The following is a 19,244-nucleotide window of genomic DNA, read 5'->3' on the forward strand; positions in this document are numbered from 1 at the left end:
ATCGCTCTTATATATAGAAGAAAACAAGAGAAATTTTAAAAATCATTTTTTAAATAAACAAATTTAGAGTAAAATCGCTAAATTTGAGAAGAACTAATTTTCGCAGATGATTGTTCGATATGGAATTTTGATTATTATATGGGATAATTATAAGAGTACTTGAACATATATCAAGATGTTGCCATTGACCTTAAAAAGCTTTGTAATGACATGTGTTGTCAAATGGAGTGAATCGAAGTCAGCCACTTACGAGCAGACACTCCCTGTTAATTTCCGGTTGCAAACACCCTGATTCCGGTTCTGTTTGGTCCCCCCAAACCATGACACTTTTCTCTCTCTCTCTCTCTGTCTCGTTTATACCGATTTCCACACATTGGTAATATTTCTCTCGCCTGGCCAGTCGCGCAAAAGATATACATATATATTTATCAAAGTAGTTTTCCAATCATTAATATGAAAACTCACTATGTAGTGTGTGTAATATTGGAAAAATTTAAAAGTTCATTAATAGATATGAAATGAGAAAATTTCTTCATTGAAAATAAAATTTAATTATTGAGAGAATTTTTTTAAATATGAATATTATTTCATTTACAGATTCGAGATTGGCTCACAGTAGAGGAAGAGATGCTACGTCAACAGATTGTTGTAGTCGGAGACATCGACGAAATTATGCAGCTTCTCGATAAACAGAGGGTGAGTGTTGAATATTATTATATAATTATTATATTCTCTTATTATAATTATAAGGTAAAAAAAAGAGATAATTATTAGATAAAATTATCTTGAAGATATTTTTCTAAAATTGAAAAATAGTTGTGGGAAAAAAATTAATTATTTATCTTATATATATATACAATTAATTTCTCGGAACAAGGGTTTTCTGAATCATTACACTTTTATCGAGATGGACGATTTGGACCCATGTCTGGATAATTGAATTTTGTACTAGACATACAACTAATTGATCAATAATTTCGCTTCATTTCATTAAATGACCATTAGGTGGTATTAATTCGAAATGCTCTTCAAACTAATACCATTAATATAATTAATTATATACCAAATGACACAATAGATTGAAATTGACAAGAATAAAGATTAAACAAATTCTAGTATTTTTTTTTTAAATAAGTAAAATAGAATTTTACATTATTTCAGTGGCAAATTTAAATTTTTGGGATTGAAAATAAAATATTTTTTTCGTATGAGAATAATAAAGATGTGATAGTGCAATAAATGTAAAAAGGAAAAATTTAAAAAATAATCTTATTAATTTGAAGAGAGAAATTTATACGTTTCGTTGGATAAGGTTATTTGTGTTTTCTTGTTTGCTGTGAAAAATTATGTTCTTCATGAATTTTAATTAAAAAAAAAAAAAAAGGAGATAGGTGTAATAGAGCAATCAAAGTAAAGTGGCGTTGTGGTGTTGTATAGACAGGGCTATAATGCATAGCTGTAATGCAAACTTCTACCTCTGCCCTTTTGTTTCGATAGGATGATTAATTTTTTTTTTTATTTTTTTTATACATAAATATAAGAAATTATCTTTTTATTATTCCTATTAATTTTTTATTTCTTATATTTAATTTCTTCTTCTTTTGTATATATAATTTTATAGATTTTAGTTTTTTAGTTTAAATTCAAGAGATTCTTTTTTCTAACTTGTTTTTTCTTTTCCATTTATGTTTCGTCTTCTTCATTTCCATTTTGGAATATTTTCCTTTATTTTATCAATTTTTTTTTTTTCCAAATGAAATTCTTTTGAAAACGAAAAATTTACATCAGAATGAGTTTCTTGTTGATTAGCATCTTGCGACTTTCAATATATATTTTCTCTTCAATTCAGGTAGTTTAGTTTTTTTTTCATTAGATGATGTATTTTGTATTTAAAATAATTTTTCAATTTTTTATTGACAGTAAAAATTAAATTTTATTAAAAAAATTTTATTTATATTTTTATAACGAAACTGTTTTATCGATGTAGTTTGGTTTGAAACAGTGTGCAATCTCGACGGATATATTACACGTGAAGGTAAATGTCCGACGTGAAAATTTGAACGCTCCTATGGTTGTTTGAGAAGTTGGTATGAGCGATATCTGTTGGTTGAAATAAAAAGTAGAATATAGACCTTTTTTTACCCCTACGAGAAAAGAGCAATGTCGATTCACAGGGGTTGCTGGGGGGGTGGTTACTGTCCGGAAAAACCCTGACATTGGCATTGACGTTAAACGGGCAACGACCGCTCTTGCCTTGCCTTCGTTTACACCTTACCTTCTCCGTTTCAACTTCCTTCTTCTCAATCTTATACCGAATAAACGAATTATTCCCTCTGACGGATTCTTTATTATTTTCTTCCTTCAGTGTTCTTCTATATGCATTTTTTATTATCTTTTTATTTTTATTCGTTTTTTTTTTCCAAATTCCATGAGAGCGGGAACTTTTCTTATCATCGTAAATACTATTTTTCTATTAACTCACTCTCTCTCTCTCTCAATCTCCTCGAGCCATTTAGTATAGTGTTCAAGATTTAATTTTCCTCAAGAAAATCACCAATTAGCTATTTCTCGAGTAACACTGTTATTTTCCCTAGGGGGAAAAAATATATATATTTGTCTCAGAGATAAAAAAAATAGTTATTTTTATAATTAGTAATAATTTTAATTGAAGGTTTTTAATGTTAAAATTGAATTTAAGAAAAATTGGACTTTTTTTTATAAGCGAGAAATTAAACAGAAAGTTTTTTAAAAAAACTTAAAAAGAGAATAATATTCAATATTTCAATAAATCTCGTGAAGCTCTTTTAATCATCTTCCATTATAGGGCACAAAGAAATGGAAATATAATGGTTCTCTTCACTTGGGAAAAATAGAACGGTACTTCCGCTTGATGCATTTATGAATAACTAAATGGGGTCAACTGAGAGTCTTTTTTAAAACTGAGCAAAAAAAAGAAAAGAAAAATAATAACAGAAAGCAAGTTAGTTAGTGGAGTTTGTAAAGGATGTTAATTGAGTCGTAGAGGTTGTTGGTATTCAATAATTTAATTGGTGTAATACACAGATTATTATTTGTTTCTCTTATTCGAATTTGACTCTCTACAAGTCGCAAACTGGTCAGTTTCACCAATCTTAGAATTTTAAATCCTCTGGAATTTGGCGCGAATTTTTAAATTCAATACTATTTATTTAAAATTTGATAAAAATTATTTTTAATTTTTTTTTGGATTTTGAACGTTCACACCCAGAAAAAAAAGTTATATTTATCTCCATTACGGCGGTGTTGCTATTGATTTCCGATTGGAAAGACGGAGTAAGAGCAGCACACACAGTTGGCTATATCCGAGAATATGGGGTTGGGTCCCCGTATTCGGCTAGTTTCCTGAGACTCGCACATATATATATATATAGATAAGTACGCGTAGCACATATACATTTATATATATGTACACATATATCGCGCACCTTTCTTGCACTTTAACTTGACGTTTTCACGATGCACGAGACCAGGTGCACATTTTCTCACTGTCAGTCAAAAGTTAATTCAAAAATATTTTTTTCATCACATTTTGCGATCACCAAAAATTTCTTTCCATAATTTAAGGTTTTTTTTTTTATTTCTTAAATATATTTTTACGGGATCAAAAATTTATTTCTAATAAATAGAAACAAGATTTTGGAAATTAAAAATTTTAATTTAAAATTTACTACGAAAAAAAATATCTCAGCTAACATGAGCTAATGTCAATTTCTATTATATGGATAGCAGTTATTGTTATAGCTAATACAGCGAATAATCAGCATTTTTTTTGCTATCATTGCTAAAAATTATAACTGTTCACGTAAACTCATTTTTCTCCTTAAAAAAAAATTCTTTTATAAAAAAAATTCGCAACATATATTTGAGAGGACAATATGGATGGTGGAAACATGTGAAGAGAGGAAAAACGTCGGGATATAGGAACCTAATGAAAATAAAATGGGCGGATAAGATGAAAAACGAAGTTTTAAGTATGGTGTGTAAGGGAAAAAAAGAAGGGGCTTTTAAAAACGTGGTAGGTTAAGAAGGATATTTTCTTGAGTAGAAAAGTGCGGGAACAAATAACTTTATAATGTATACAATCGAAAAGAGGAAAAAAAAAATATTATTTATGCGAAATGATAATATTTTTGCTATACAGAAAAAAAAGTAATTCGAAATTAAGTTCTATAATTAAATTCTAGATTTGATAAAAAAAAATCCATTTTTTGTATTATTAGTCATTGTCAGGGAAATAATTCGATAGTGGTTATTTTGAATAATTAGAAAATTTTTCATCTTCACTTTTTGGCGCATGATGGTTATATATGTATATATATAGTATAACAACAGGAATGCGTGGATGGTGATAAAACGAGCGAGTGGCACGCGAACAAATCATTGCATATACACGCTGCAGTCGCTTGTTCTAAACATTAATTGCTTCAGCTTTAATGCCCCTGTTTTACATGTGATTGTAATAGTTCATATTCCCAAACAATTCTGGTTTCCTATATATATATATGTATATAAGTCTAGCCAATGTTCAATTATATTATATTGTAGAAAGAGAAATTGTTAAATCATCCGTGAATCGTAAGCTGAAAATAAGTGGTTTTTGGAAATTTTATGAAAAAATTACTCTTAGTGTTTTTTTTTTGCGTTTTTCTAATTGTACTAAGTTTACATATATTAAAAAAGTTACTGAAAAGTTTCTTTAAAATTGTCTCCAAGTGTGCACAGGTGGAAATTTATAAATTGCGGTTGTGAACACCGACTTTTTCCACTTGGGAATTTTTATTTCTTCAAATATTGAATTTCTCAAGTCACAAATAAAAGTAACATGAGAATTTTGTTTTGGATTTTTGTCTCGATTTAGGTAAAATAATCCATTTTAGTAGTAATTATAATAATTATTATTATTATAAAGATTAAATGTCTCATTAGTAGAATTAAAAAAATACTATTTTTTTTTCTAATATAGCCATTTTGTATTAATGCGATTATCGTAAATTAATGTAGTGTGTGACATAAGATTATCGTATATAACTGCGTTCAAGAGGTGTATTTGCATAGCACGATTTTAAAAATGTTTTAGGGCATTGATCTGGTGACAAAGATTAATGGCCATTTCCCTGTCACACAGGTCGTGTATCATTAGTAAAAGCATTTCATGCCCTTTTTTGCACCTCCACTCCTCAATTCCACGACAGGTTTGCCGCTTTCGTTTTTTATTTCAGTAAACTTTTCTGATTTATATACCACTTTTTTTCTACTAAGAAAATTTTCTGCTTACCTTGAAATATCAATTTAGAGAATCAAGCAGCAAACTTTATAACGATTAACGTAAACGATAAAAATTCCACCGTTTTTGTGAACTTTTCACAAATATAATATTAATGGAAACTTTAATTTCTAAAAAAAAAATTTGTAATTAATTTCTGTTGTTGTTAATAAATCGTTTAATTCTATTAAGACTTAAAATCCTACGATTTTTTTTCACAGTAGTAAAAATAAATTATAGTCAGACTGAAGTGTTTAAAATAATTGTCAGTAGAAAAAATAAGTTTTAGTCAGACAGAAGTGTTTAAAGATCTACGATTCTTTTGTTAGTAGTAAAAATAAGTTTTAGTCAGACGGAATAATTTAATTATTTTTTTCACTGTTTTTTTTTATTAATTATTTATTCTTTTTACTATTTATGTCGATATAAAGTGAAAATGTTGATTTGAGTGAGAACATTTTCTTAGCCGTTCATTTTTGTTTTAAATTCTCAAATACCTTTGTACACTAACTATAAAAACAGGGATTTAATTACTGAATCTCGTGCAAAGTTTCACCTACCCTTCACGAGAACGTAAGCCGTTAGCGTCATATCTCGCGTGGTTTACGAGGTAGAGCTTTTCGCAAGCAGAGGTTCTGCGGAAGGCATAAAGAAACTAGCGTGTCATAATCTTCGCGATTAAAAATAATTTGTCACGGTAGATTTCGCAGTTTTTTGTCTCACAAGTTTCGATTTTAATAATTTAAACTTTCTTTTTTCAATTAAAATGTACAAATTGCAGTAATTTATTTCGAAATTTAATTTTTTTTTTTTATTATTTCATTCAATTAAAATCTATATTCGGTACTTTATTCAGTAATTAAATTTTAATTTTTAATTTAAGCTTCTTTATGAAATTTTTTATTAATACTGAAATTTTTCTTTATACTTTCAAATGAACGGTAATGCGAATTGATATGAAATTATTTCTATATTTAAAGTAGAAATTTTTTTTTGGTTATTATTTTTTTTTTTGTTATTATTTTTTTTTTGTTCACTATGCTGTATATAGGATAATCATAAAAGTTTCCATTAAATTCAGAAAGCCTTGCAAAGAAAGAAAACCTTTGTGAAGTTAAAGAATGTTGAAAGCTTTAAGCATCAGATTTATTTTCAAAAGCTTTATACTTTAGATGGAAGAGAAAGAAAAGCGCTCCAAAATGTCGGTATAATTTAGGTATACTTATAATGGGTCTCGGGGAATAACAATGAAAATTTATTGTTGAGTATATATTTTTGTTATTGTACATTTTTTATGTGTACTCGAGAGATGTATATATATTGCGTATGCGCAAAGCGCCACAACATCCGACGATCATTCGAAATCGTCCAATATTAGATAGGGAAAAAAGTAGTGAAGGCTATGTTTTACAATTGAGAACAAACAAATTATTATTATTTTGCTAAATTTTTGTGCTGCACTGTTTGGAAAAATGTCGAAAATTTGTAGATTTTTTTTTTATAGAAGAAAATTTAAATTTGTTTTTAATATTAATATTTTTGTTAGAAGTGTAATTAAAAAATTATAATTTGCATTTTATTCATTTTATTAAATTGTAGAATATTTTATTTAAAAAAAATTTTCTCTCGTCAATTTAAAATCTCATAATTTAAAATGAAAAAAAAAATGCAAATTAAATTAAAATTTAATTTTTTAAAAATTTCATTTTTAACTAAAAAAATGAAATTTTTCGTTTAAATATTTGATATGTATGGGAAAAAAAGGAAAATCTTGTTTTTGGAAGTTTGGGATTGCAAGCGAAGGGCTCTTATCGTTCACTGAAAAGCAGAACTCTATATATATCTATACGCCGAGTAGAGAGTCTGCAACCCCTTAGGGTTATGTCCCACAGGACAGGAGGAGAAAAGGGCATCCCTAAAATTCGGTTTGGTAGCAAAATCAACCAGTTTCTCTTTGGATATCGCAGCTAAAGTACACGTGTTCTGTAATCTCATTTTTCACGTTTACATTACTGGATTAGTTGTGTGTGTGTTTTTTTTTTTTTATTTTCAAAATCTCTCTCGCTATCTCTAGAAAATTTTTAACCCAGTGCATATTTTATTTGGACGAAACCATATGTCAAATTACTGTATATTGCACTAGTCATTTATTTTCGTCCTTTAATACTTTTAAATCCGCTATAAAAGTAGGAATTCACATTTTTCGTTTGGCAGCAAGGTTGTTAATAGTTGAAGGTCGGTAAAAATCTGCTCGGTGAATCGCACTAAATCCAGATTTGTTAGGAGAAAAACAAATATAATATGCGCTTGCTCGTCCCATTTATCAACTACAGCGTATGGACAATTTTTATTGTCATTTGTACGCGTGTAAAAAAAAAAGTTTTAAACTTATTTAATCTCTCTTTGTATATAATAATGCTCTATTATTAAAAAATGTAATTTAATTTTTAATATTTTTAATTTACTTTTTTTTTTTTTTTTTTTTTAATTTTATTTGTATTGTATTTTTAATTCTATTTTTAATTTTGTATGGTTTTAAATTTCAATAAGTGCGTATGTATAAATTAATTTCACGCGGTAATTATATGGAGAAAATTTGGTGCGCATGTAATTATAATGACATTCACACTGTAATCGGCAGACGTAACATAAATTGAATCAGGTGATAGGGGTGCATAGAGCAAACCCGTATTTGTGTGTGTGTGTGTGATAGTACACAGTATGTAATTTAATTGACATGTGAACGAAATATATGTATATAATTTGCTGTGCAATGTTACAATTTTCAATTTACACGCCCAGTGTTTGTTAAATTAAACATATTTGTTTATATAGAGAATTTGATATAAAATAGTCTAAAACTTTGATTCTGTTCTTCATATATATTCACGGGCTTTTTTTCCCATTTTATTTTCATAAGGTTCGCCTCTTTTTTTTGGCAATTTACTTTGTAAATAGTAAAAAAAAAATTGTATTTATCTAAAAAAGCCCTCGACTTTCAGTTTTTTTTACCATCGTTTTAATTCTTTTAATACTTATTTTTTCGCTTTGGTTTTAAATATTTTAGTTTAGTTTTTATTTATTTAATAGGATTTATTTCAGACTATTATTCCTCTTAGAATATTTTTTGTCTAAAATGCAAATCAAGTGAAAAATGCAATATATTGTGAAAGTGTAGGACTACTATTTTATTACATGTAAAAAGTGCAGTTTTTTTTTGTTGAAAAATGGATCCAAAAGAGGGTTGTTCTCAAGTAACTCACACGTACACGGGAACGTTACAATTGCGTTTCAACGTAAGTGGATAAAAATTACCCTTTTTTTTATATTAACAAACAAAATTTTCATGTTAGAAAACATTTGTATCGCGTAAAAAAAAGAGGACAGAGAACAACATTTTTCGTTGTACTTTCCCGTTTATTTATCTATTTTAGAAAAAATATCCTATCTCTTTTAACCACACTATATAAACACAAAAAGAAAACGTTAAAACTTCCTGCCACAAACCACTTCTTTTTTTTTTTTTATTTTCCAACTCAAATGGCATTTTTGTTTGTTTCAACGAACTCGACTTAACTTATAAAAGTAATAATATTTTTTTTTTAAGACAAGAGTTGATAATTCTTTCAATTTTTTTTCCTTTTTAATGAAAAAAATGTTTTTGAGATTTTTTGTTGGGAAATCAGTTGATTGTTAATTATTTTTTCGAGATTTATTGAACAAGAAATATTTTACTGTGCAAAAAAAATAAAAAATGTTTTTTCAATTAAAAGCTTTTTTCCGTATATAATGTTTTATTTCATTGAAAATTGAATTTATGAGTAATGTTCTGTTACATTAAAATTTTTAAATACTTTATTCAATTTCATTGAGTTGACCTTATGCCTCGAATAGAGAATATTAAATATCAATAAATGTAATTAATTTTTTTCTCATTGTTGAATTATTTTGACATATTCGCATTTCATGAAAATTATTCATGCCTGGGGAAAAATTTATAAGCATTTTTTTCATGTTTATTATATTTTAACTTTTATTCTTATATTCATTAATATGTTTTAAATATTAATATTTAGTATTACATTTATTACAGAAAATAAGTTTAATAATGTATTTTTTTTTTAAATTTAACTCAGAATTTAAAAAATAAAAAAGGTTAAAAATTATATATAACGAGGAACTTTTGATCTTGACTGGTGTATGTAAATACCTGGAACTGGCAATCGACACAGTCATCATAGTCGGTAACCACGCAATATCAGAGAAAACTCCTTTATGTTGAGAGCATAAATTTCAGTTTAAGGAAATGGAAATGTTACTTTTTTCTTACTTTTACATGTTTTACCTTTTTTGTTCAATTTAAATATTTTTTTTTTTTAAAGAGAAGTAAGTTTTTTGATTTTATTTTATTTAAAGCAATTGTAGTTTATTATTGTTATTCTATATTTTAAATTCTACAATAATATTGCAATGTAAATAAAAATAGGAGAAATAATTATGTCTGCTCTCTGAAGGTTCGACCCAACTTTTATTACCCCTTGTGATTTTTCTACCTGCGAGAGGAATTTATAATAATATAGCGAATTTCAGTTTTATAAGTGATCTTATAGTGTGAAGAAATAAAAATCAGTGTGTAAAATTATATTTATTATAAAATAATAAGAATATGTTCGAAAAAAAGTAATTTTATTTAATTTCGTGATTCTAAATAACGATTGTATTATATATATTTTTTTACAGACTGTTCTTCGAGAATTGGAACAAAAAAAGCCGCAATTGGACGAGTTGGTTCACACTGCTGAGAATCTCCGTGCTGATACAAATCGACAACAGCTGCATGGCAAGGGTGAGTGAATAAAAAAAATTTTATAATATTTTTTAAAATATTGTTTATATGTTTAGATTTATATAGTCGTTTATCAAACAAATGACAAAAAATTAGCAAAAGAAAATTTTCAATGCAAAAAAGAAAATATCGAAATTTAAAATACGCGGCCATTTCGTTTAAAATTACCATTACCATTAGTAATAATAAATTTTAAATTCAAAATCGAAACGATTTAAATTAAAACGAAAGATTGGATATAGTTCCGAATAGCACATACCTCCGATTTCAATAAAACTTAGTATCCCTACGTAATTTGGTGCGCTGATTACGAAAATCATAGTGAAAATTGGCGGAAATTTAATTATCATGGTAAAAACCATAAAAAACACCATAAAATCATGATTTTTTTCGATTATCTCGTAAAAAACAAAAAACTTCGAAAAAAGTTTTAGACGAAAGTTGTAGATCTCTAAAAAACACACATTTCATGTTTTATGCATTTTTTACCAAAAGTCATTATTTTTCGAGAAAAACGCAAAATAGTAAACACGGCCTTCGGCCGCGTAAGGTACTGCTCGCTTCTCTTTTTAAGAAATCTTGGCGAGAGGGGGTGGATGTGTCCGAAAGTAATTTGCAGAAATTGTGGGGTGGAGTCTACAGCAGCGGTAAACGCAAAATAGTAAACACGGCCTTCGGCCGCGTAAGGTACTGCTCGCTTTTCTTTTTAAAAAAACCTTGGCGAGAGGGGGTGGATATGGCCGAAAGTATTTTGCGGAATTCGTTGGATCCTGAGTAATGGTGAATATGATAATTTCTGCAAATTACTTTCGGCCATATCCACCCCCTCTCGCCAAGATTTCTTAAAAAGAGAAGCGAGCAGTACCTTACGCGGCCGAAGGCCGTGTTTACTATTTTGCGTTTTTCTCGAAAAATAATGACTTTTGGTAAAAAATGCATAAAACATGAAATGTGTGTTTTTTAGAGATCTACAACTTTCGTCTAAAACTTTTTTCGAAGTTTTTTGTTTTTTACGAGATAATCGAAAAAAACCATGATTTTATGGTGTTTTTTATGGTTTTTACCATGATAATTAAATTTCCGCCAATTTTCACTATGATTTTCGTAATCAGCGCACCAAATTACGTAGGGATACCAAGTTTTATCGAAATCAGAGGTATGTGCTATTCGGAACTGCACCCGAAAGATTAAAACTTTACTTAACGGAGTTACTGAAAAAAATTTTATTTGATTTAAAAATATTATTTGACTATTATAAAATATAAATATTTACATGAATCGGAATAATTATTATTTTGAATCAATTTGTATTCGTATCAATTAATTTATGTATTCTTACTAACTAATTTATGTATTAGTACCAATTAATTTATGTATTTGAAACAAATAATATTTAAATAATAATTACTTGATACAAATAAATATTTATTTAATAATAGTCGATTTTATTTAAATCAAACAATTTTTTTCCAATATAGGAATTTGAAGATAATTTTGCGCGTTAAGTGGTTCCAAACCAGTTCTAATCCAATTAGATCCAGGTTTAATTATCGGATAAGTTGATTTTAATTGTAGACTTACGAAAGCACTTAATGACTTACGTTTGACATTAAATTTCTTAAACTTACATCAACTATAATTATTATTATAATAATATTGAATTTTAATCAACAAGTTGGTGCGATGAATTTGTCCATGAACTTTAGTAATTAATAATATTAATTTTTAATTTAGTATTTTATTTTATTTTTGTTTTTTTTTAATTATATAATGATATTGTTTTTTCTTATCAACAGAACAAATTAATGAGTGTGTTTTAATTAGCTTTTGTCAGGAGTGTTATGACTTTTCATTTCATTCTCTTTTGTTGAGTTTGTTTGAGGTAATATACAGGTCTAGATATAATGAGGCTCATTAGAATAATTTGTATACCATCAAAACTCTTTTATTATTATTCATTTTCTTAGAGCGGTGGGTGTGATAATATCGGAATTTTCAATTTTCTTCTTGTAGAGATTAATATCGTTTTATTAATTATTATTATTATTATTATTATTATTATAATAAAGTCTTCTCATAAATTCTCTTAATTTTGCATAAAAGATAGAACATTGATTCAATGGTGATATAATTAACTTGGCTACTGAAAGGATTGCAAATTTTCTTTTTGCCCTATATATCTCAACGGAAGGTTGTAAATTTTCGTGGAAATTAAGGCAGGCGATTTTACAGTCGTTTAATGTCCTCGTTAGCAAAGTGTACGGAACCGAAAGACCAACACTCTATCTACAAATGTTTTTCTCTCAATCGCTTCACTTTGATACTGAATTTAAGGGAAAATTATTTTTTTTTTATTTTTAAAAAGCTTGATTAAAATAGAAAATATTGTAGTTAATTTGTGAAAAATGTTTAGTCATTTATATTCTTAGTTATTTGCCAGATGTTGCGCAAAAAAAAATCTTTTTTGATTTTTATTTTTTTCCCGTCGGGACAATTTTTCTTCTATATATATATATATATATATCTCTCTCTTCTTAAGAATCTTTTTTTCATTTTTCTTTTTCCATTTAACAGAACAAATAAGAAGGTCGAGAGAAATTGCAGTGATTATGCTTTCGAAACAGCTTTTGTGCATTCGGTGAATATAAATGAGTATGCTTTACTATATGGAAGCAACTTTTCACCTTGTTTCAACAATAGGGGGAAATTTTTCAAGAAATGTTTTTTTGAAAAAAAAAAAAAAAAAATGTATAATTTATTTATTTTTATTAAAATTCGCCTTGAGGTGTATGTCACCTATATATTCGTCAGTTAACCGAGCTTTAATTAAGGAAAGGGAAACATATGAGACACGCAACCTTTACGCTGCTTTTACAAGGGATGGTGCGCATCTTTCACCCTTAGTTTATGTGGCGCGAACTTGCTTGTCTTGAACTTAACCAACAACTTCTCGGTTGCCGCACTACCATTCGCCATTAGTGCAACACACACACATTTCTAAACCCACTTTGAGAGAGAAAGCATTTCACATTTTAGAACAGTGCACGCTATTGTGCGGTACGATTCCTGTCACAAGATTAGGCTTCCAAAAGTTGCATGACTCCCTTTCAAGATCCCTGCCCGGGAACGTTTTTCTTTTTAATTTAAGAGACGAATTAAAATGTTTATATTCCCTGTGTTTTTATTTTAATTTATATTTGTTAATAAATATATTAGAATTATATATCTGTTAATAAATATATAAAGTTTTTTTGTACAAATTCTCGATAAATCTGATTTATTTTTGTGTATAAATTTTTTTTTTTTTTGCACAAATATCATAGTAACGCAATATCCTTTGCTCGTGTATTTTCCCTTTTCTGTTGGAAACTTTAACCAGACTCTTGTTACGTTAAACGACTCGTCTCTCCCACGGGACAAAACTTTCTAGGCTGTTCGAAGGCAGTTTGCAATTACCTCGAATCTATGGCGACTGGGCGTTATGTATCGTCTAAATTATACGTACTTAGCATAAATTACGATTACCTTAAAGTCACGGTATTATGCATATCTTTATTGCTTAATTATAACCGGTAATAGTTTTCAGTCATACAAAGAATCGTATATATAAAATGTTAAATTTATAGGAAAAATAAGAATTTACATTTTTCAACTTTAATTTCAAAATTAAATAATAGAATTTAAAATAACGATAAAAATTCCACGAAAAGTGCCTGTAGGAATTTTCTTGGAAATTCCGTATAAATTCCATCAAAATTTCCATTGACTCTTCATTAATTAAAAAAAAAAATTCTATGAAATTTTGTAGACACTATAAATTTTCCATAAATTCTTCATAAAATTTACATGGAATTTTTATTAAAATTTCCATGGATTTTATATTGAATTTTTATTGATCTTCTATACAAATTTCATAAAATTTCCGCGAAATTCCTACAGAAGGTCCATGTAAACTTGGTGAAAATTTCATGGAAATTTGGTGGAATTTCTATGGAATTCCTATAGGAAGTCCATTTACACTTGATGGAAAGTTCATGGAAATTTGATAAGAAATTCCCTAGAAACTTGAAGGATTTTCTACGGAATTTCCAAATGGAATTTTCATGGAAATTCCTTGTAGCATTTTCCGCAGAAATTCATAAATTTATTTAAGTGTAGCTCAGCATCCGCTGGACCAATCAAAAAGTGCCCCATACATTTTTTGTTCGAGACTTTACGCTAAAGACTTTGGCGGTATTTTTTGGCATTATTCCCGAGAGATTATCTCGCGAATTTAATTTTTCGGAAATTTTTCCAAATTTGTTTTCTAGTGTAGCTCAGCATCCGCTGGACCAATCAAAAAGTGCGCCATACATTTTTTGTTCAGAACTTTCTTCTAATAACTTTGGCGGTATTTCGGAGCGATTATCTCGCAAATTTAATTTTTCTATATTTTTTCCAAATTTGTTTTCTAGTGTAGCTCAGCATCCGCTGGACCAATCAAAAAGTGCGCCATACATTTTTTGTTCAGAACTTTCTTCTAATGACTTTGGCGGTATTCTTGAACGATTATCTCTAAAATTTAATTTTTCGAAAATTTTTCATAAATTTATTTGAGTGTAGCCCAGCATCCGCTGGACCAATCAAAAAGTGCCCCATACATTTTTTGTTCGAGACTTTTTGCTCAATTTTTTGGCATAATTCCCGAGAGATTATCTCGCGAATTTAATTTTTCGGAAATTTTTCCAAATTTGTTTTCTAGTGTAGCTCAGCATCCGCTGGACCAATCTAAAAGTGCGCCATACATTTTTTGTTCAGAACTTTCTTCTAATGACTTTGGCGGTATTCCCGAACGATTATCTCTAAAATTTAATTTTTCGAAAATTTTTCATAAATTTATTTGAGTGTAGCTCAGCATCCGCTGGACCAATCTAAAAGTGCGCCATACATTTTTTGTTCGAAACTTTTTCCCTATTTTATTGGCGGTATTCCGGAAGGAATATCTCGCAAATTTAATTTTTCGGAAATTTTTCCAAATTTGTTTTCTAGTGTAGCTCAGCATCCGCTGGACCAATCTAAAAGTGCGCCATACATTTTTTGTTCGCTACTTTTTGCTAAAGACTTTGGCGGTATTCCCGAACGGTTATCTCGCGAATTTAATTTTTCGGAAATTTTTCCAAATTTGTTTTCTAGTGTAGCTCAGCATCCGCTGGACCAATCTAAAAATGCGCCATACATTTTTTGTTCAGAACTTTCTTCTAATGACTTTGGCGGTATTCCCGAACGATTATCTCTAAAATTTAATTTTTCGAAAATTTTTCATAAATTTATTTGAGTGTAGCTCAGCATCCGCTGGACCAATCTAAAAGTGCGCCATACATTTTTTGTTCGAAACTTTTTCCCTATTTTATTGGCGGTATTCCGGAAGGAATATCTCGCGAATTTAATTTTTCGGAAATTTCTCCAAATTTGTTTTCTAGTGTAGCTCAGCATCCGCTGGACCAATCTAAAAGTGCGCCATACATTTTTTGTTCGCTACTTTTTGCTAAAGACTTTGGCGGTATTCCCGAACGGTTATCTCGCGAATTTAATTTTTCGGAAATTTTTCCAAATTTGTTTTCTAGTGTAGCTCAGCATCCGCTGGACCAATCAAAAAGTGCGCCATACATTTTTTGTTCAGAACTTTTTCCCTATTTTATTGGTGGTATTCCGGAAGGAATATCTCGCAAATTTAATTTTTCGGAAATTTTTCCAAATTTGTTTTCTAGTGTAGCTCAGCATCCGCTGGACCAATCTAAAAGTGCGCCATACATTTTTTGTTCGCTACTTTTTGCTAAAGACTTTGGCGGTATTCCCGAACGGTTATCTCGCGAATTTAATTTTTCAGAAATTTTTTCCAGGATTTTTTGAGTGTAGCCCAGCATCCGCTGGACCAATCAAAAAGTGCCCCATACATTTTTTGTTCGAGACTTTTTGCTCATTTTTTTGGCATAATTCCCGAGAGATTATCTCGCGAATTTAATTTTTCGGAAATTTTTCCAAATTTGTTTTCTAGTGTAGCTCAGCATCCGCTGGACCAATCTAAAAGTGCGCCATACATTTTTTGTTCGAAACTTTTTCCCTATTTTATTGGCGGTATTCCGGAAGGAATATCTCGCAAATTTAATTTTTCGGAAATTTTTCCAAATTTGTTTTCTAGTCTAGCTCAGCATCCGCTGGACCAATCTAAAAGTGCGCTATACATTTTTTGTTCGCTACTTTTTGCTAAAGACTTTGGCGGTATTCCCGAACGGTTATCTCGCGAATTTAATTTTTCAGAAATTTTTTCCAGGATTTTTTGAGTGTAGCCCAGCATCCGCTGGACCAATCAAAAAGTGCCCCATACATTTTTTGTTCGAGACTTTTTGCTCAATTTTTTGGCATAATTCCCGAGAGATTATCTCGCGAATTTAATTTTTCGGAAATTTTTCCAAATTTGTTTTCTAGTGTAGCTCAGCATCCGCTGGACCTATCTAAAAGTGCGCCATACATTTTTTGTTCGCTACTTTTTGCTAAAGACTTTGGCGGTATTCCCGAACGGTTATCTCGCGAATTTAATTTTTCAGAAATTTTTTCCAGGATTTTTTGAGTGTAGCCCAGCATCCGCTGGACCAATCAAAAAGTGCCCCATACATTTTTTGTTCGAGACTTTTTGCTCATTTTTTTGGCATAATTCCCGAGAGATTATCTCGCGAATTTAATTTTTCGGAAATTTTTCCAAATTTGTTTTCTAGTGTAGCTCAGCATCCGCTGGACCAATCTAAAAGTGCGCCATACATTTTTTGTTCGAAACTTTTTCCCTATTTTATTGGCGGTATTCCGGAAGGAATATCTCGCAAATTTAATTTTTCGGAAATTTTTCCAAATTTGTTTTCTAGTCTAGCTCAGCATCCGCTGGACCAATCTAAAAGTGCGCTATACATTTTTTGTTCGCTACTTTTTGCTAAAGACTTTGGCGGTATTCCCGAACGGTTATCTCGCGAATTTAATTTTTCAGAAATTTTTTCCAGGATTTTTTGAGTGTAGCCCAGCATCCGCTGGACCAATCAAAAAGTGCCCCATACATTTTTTGTTCGAGACTTTTTGCTCAATTTTTTGGCATAATTCCCGAGAGATTATCTCGCGAATTTAATTTTTCGGAAATTTTTCCAAATTTGTTTTCTAGTGTAGCTCAGCATCCGCTGGACCTATCTAAAAGTGCGCCATACATTTTTTGTTCGCTACTTTTTGCTAAAGACTTTGGCGGTATTCCCGAACGGTTATCTCGCGAATTTAATTTTTCGGAAATTTTTCCAAATTTGTTTTCTAGTGTAGCTCAGCATCCGCTGGACCAATCAAAAAGTGCGCCATACATTTTTTGTTCAGAACTTTCTTCTAATAACTTTGGCGGTATTCCGGAGCGATTATCTCGCAAATTTAATTTTTCTATATTTTTTCCAAATTTGTTTTCTAGTGTAGCTCAGCATCCGCTGGACCAATCTAAAAGTGCGCCATACATTTTTTGTTCAGAACTTTCTTCTAATGACTTTGGCGGTATTCCCGAACGATTATCTCTAAAATTTAATTTTTCGAAAATTTTTCATAAATTTATTTGAGTGTAGCTCAGCATCCGCTGGACCAATCTAAAAGTGCGCCATACATTTTTTGTTCGAAACTTTTTCCCTATTTTATTGGCGGTATTCCGGAAGGAATATCTCGCAAATTTAATTTTTCGGAAATTTTTCCAAATTTGTTTTCTAGTCTAGCTCAGCATCCGCTGGACCAATCTAAAAGTGCGCTATACATTTTTTGTTCGCTACTTTTTGCTAAAGACTTTGGCGGTATTCCCGAACGGTTATCTCGCGAATTTAATTTTTCAGAAATTTTTTCCAGGATTTTTTGAGTGTAGCCCAGCATCCGCTGGACCAATCAAAAAGTGCCCCATACATTTTTTGTTCGAGACTTTTTGCTCATTTTTTTGGCATAATTCCCGAGAGATTATCTCGCGAATTTAATTTTTCGGAAATTTTTCCAAATTTGTTTTCTAGTGTAGCTCTGCATCCGCTGGACCAATCTAAAAGTGCGCCATACATTTTTTGTTCGAAACTTTTTCCCTATTTTATTGGCGGTATTCCGGAAGGAATATCTCGCAAATTTAATTTTTCGGAAATTTTTCCAAATTTGTTTTCTAGTCTAGCTCAGCATCCGCTGGATCAATCTAAAAGTGCGCCATACATTTTTTGTTCGCTACTTTTTGCTAAAGACTTTGGCGGTATTCCCGAACGGTTATCTCGCGAATTTAATTTTTCGGAAATTTTTCCAAATTTGTTTTCTAGTGTAGCTCAGCATCCGCTGGACCAATCAAAAAGTGCGCCATACATTTTTTGTTCAGAACTTTCTTCTAATAACTTTGGCGGTATTCCGGAGCGATTATCTCTAAAATTTAATTTTTCGAAAATTTTTCATAAATTTATTTGAGTGTAGCTCAGCATCCGCTGGACCAATCTAAAAGTGCGCCATACATTTTTTGTTCGAAACTTTTTCTTTATTTTATTGGCGGTATTCCGGAAGGAATATCTCGCAAATTTAATTTTTTTTAATTTTTTCCAAATTTGTTTTCTAGGGTAGCTCAGCATCCGCTGGACCAATCTAAAAGTGCGCCATACATTTTTTGTTCGAAACTTTTTCCCTATTTTATTGGCGGTATTCCGGAAGGAATATCTCGCAAATTTAATTTTTCGGAAATTTTTCCAAATTTGTTTTCTAGTGTAGCTCAGCATCCGCTGGACCAATCTAAAAGTGCGCCATACATTTTTTGTTCGCTACTTTTTGCTAAAGACTTTGGCGGTATTCCCGAACGGTTATCTCGCGAATTTAATTTTTCAGAAATTTTTTCCAGGATTTTTTGAGTGTAGCCCAGCATCCGCTGGACCAATCAAAAAGTGCCCCATACATTTTTTGTTCGAGACTTTTTGCTCATTTTTTTGGCATAATTCCCGAGAGATTATCTCGCGAATTTAATTTTTCGGAAATTTCTCCAAATTTGTTTTCTAGTGTAGCTCAGCATCTGCTGGACCAATCTAAAAGTGCGCCATACAT

At 30.0% G+C, this 19,244-nt stretch overlaps 2 protein-coding genes across 4 annotated transcripts in view; one reads left to right on the forward strand and one right to left on the reverse strand.

The window, feature by feature from the left end:
* Nucleotides 1–19,244, forward strand: part of LOC127291003 (dystrophin, isoforms A/C/F/G/H) — a 269,910-nt gene that overhangs the window by 53,998 nt on the left and 196,668 nt on the right. For all 3 annotated transcript variants that reach the window (XM_051319880.1, XM_051319879.1, XM_051319881.1), the window contains exons 35-36: nucleotides 598–696; nucleotides 10,043–10,148. In XM_051319880.1, the coding sequence (XP_051175837.1) occupies nucleotides 598–696; nucleotides 10,043–10,148 (205 nt within the window). The remainder of the gene's footprint in view (nucleotides 1–597; nucleotides 697–10,042; nucleotides 10,149–19,244) is intronic.
* LOC127291026 (39S ribosomal protein L34, mitochondrial) overlaps nucleotides 1–19,244 on the reverse strand; it is a 456,612-nt gene that overhangs the window by 19,524 nt on the left and 417,844 nt on the right. The gene's annotated exons all lie outside the window — the stretch shown is intronic.

This window comes from Leptopilina boulardi, unplaced genomic scaffold (genome assembly GCF_019393585.1).
Source record: "Leptopilina boulardi isolate dan_hultmark-lab unplaced genomic scaffold, ZJU_Lbou_2.1 LbouV2_123, whole genome shotgun sequence".
Taxonomy (NCBI): Eukaryota; Metazoa; Arthropoda; class Insecta; order Hymenoptera; family Figitidae; genus Leptopilina; species Leptopilina boulardi.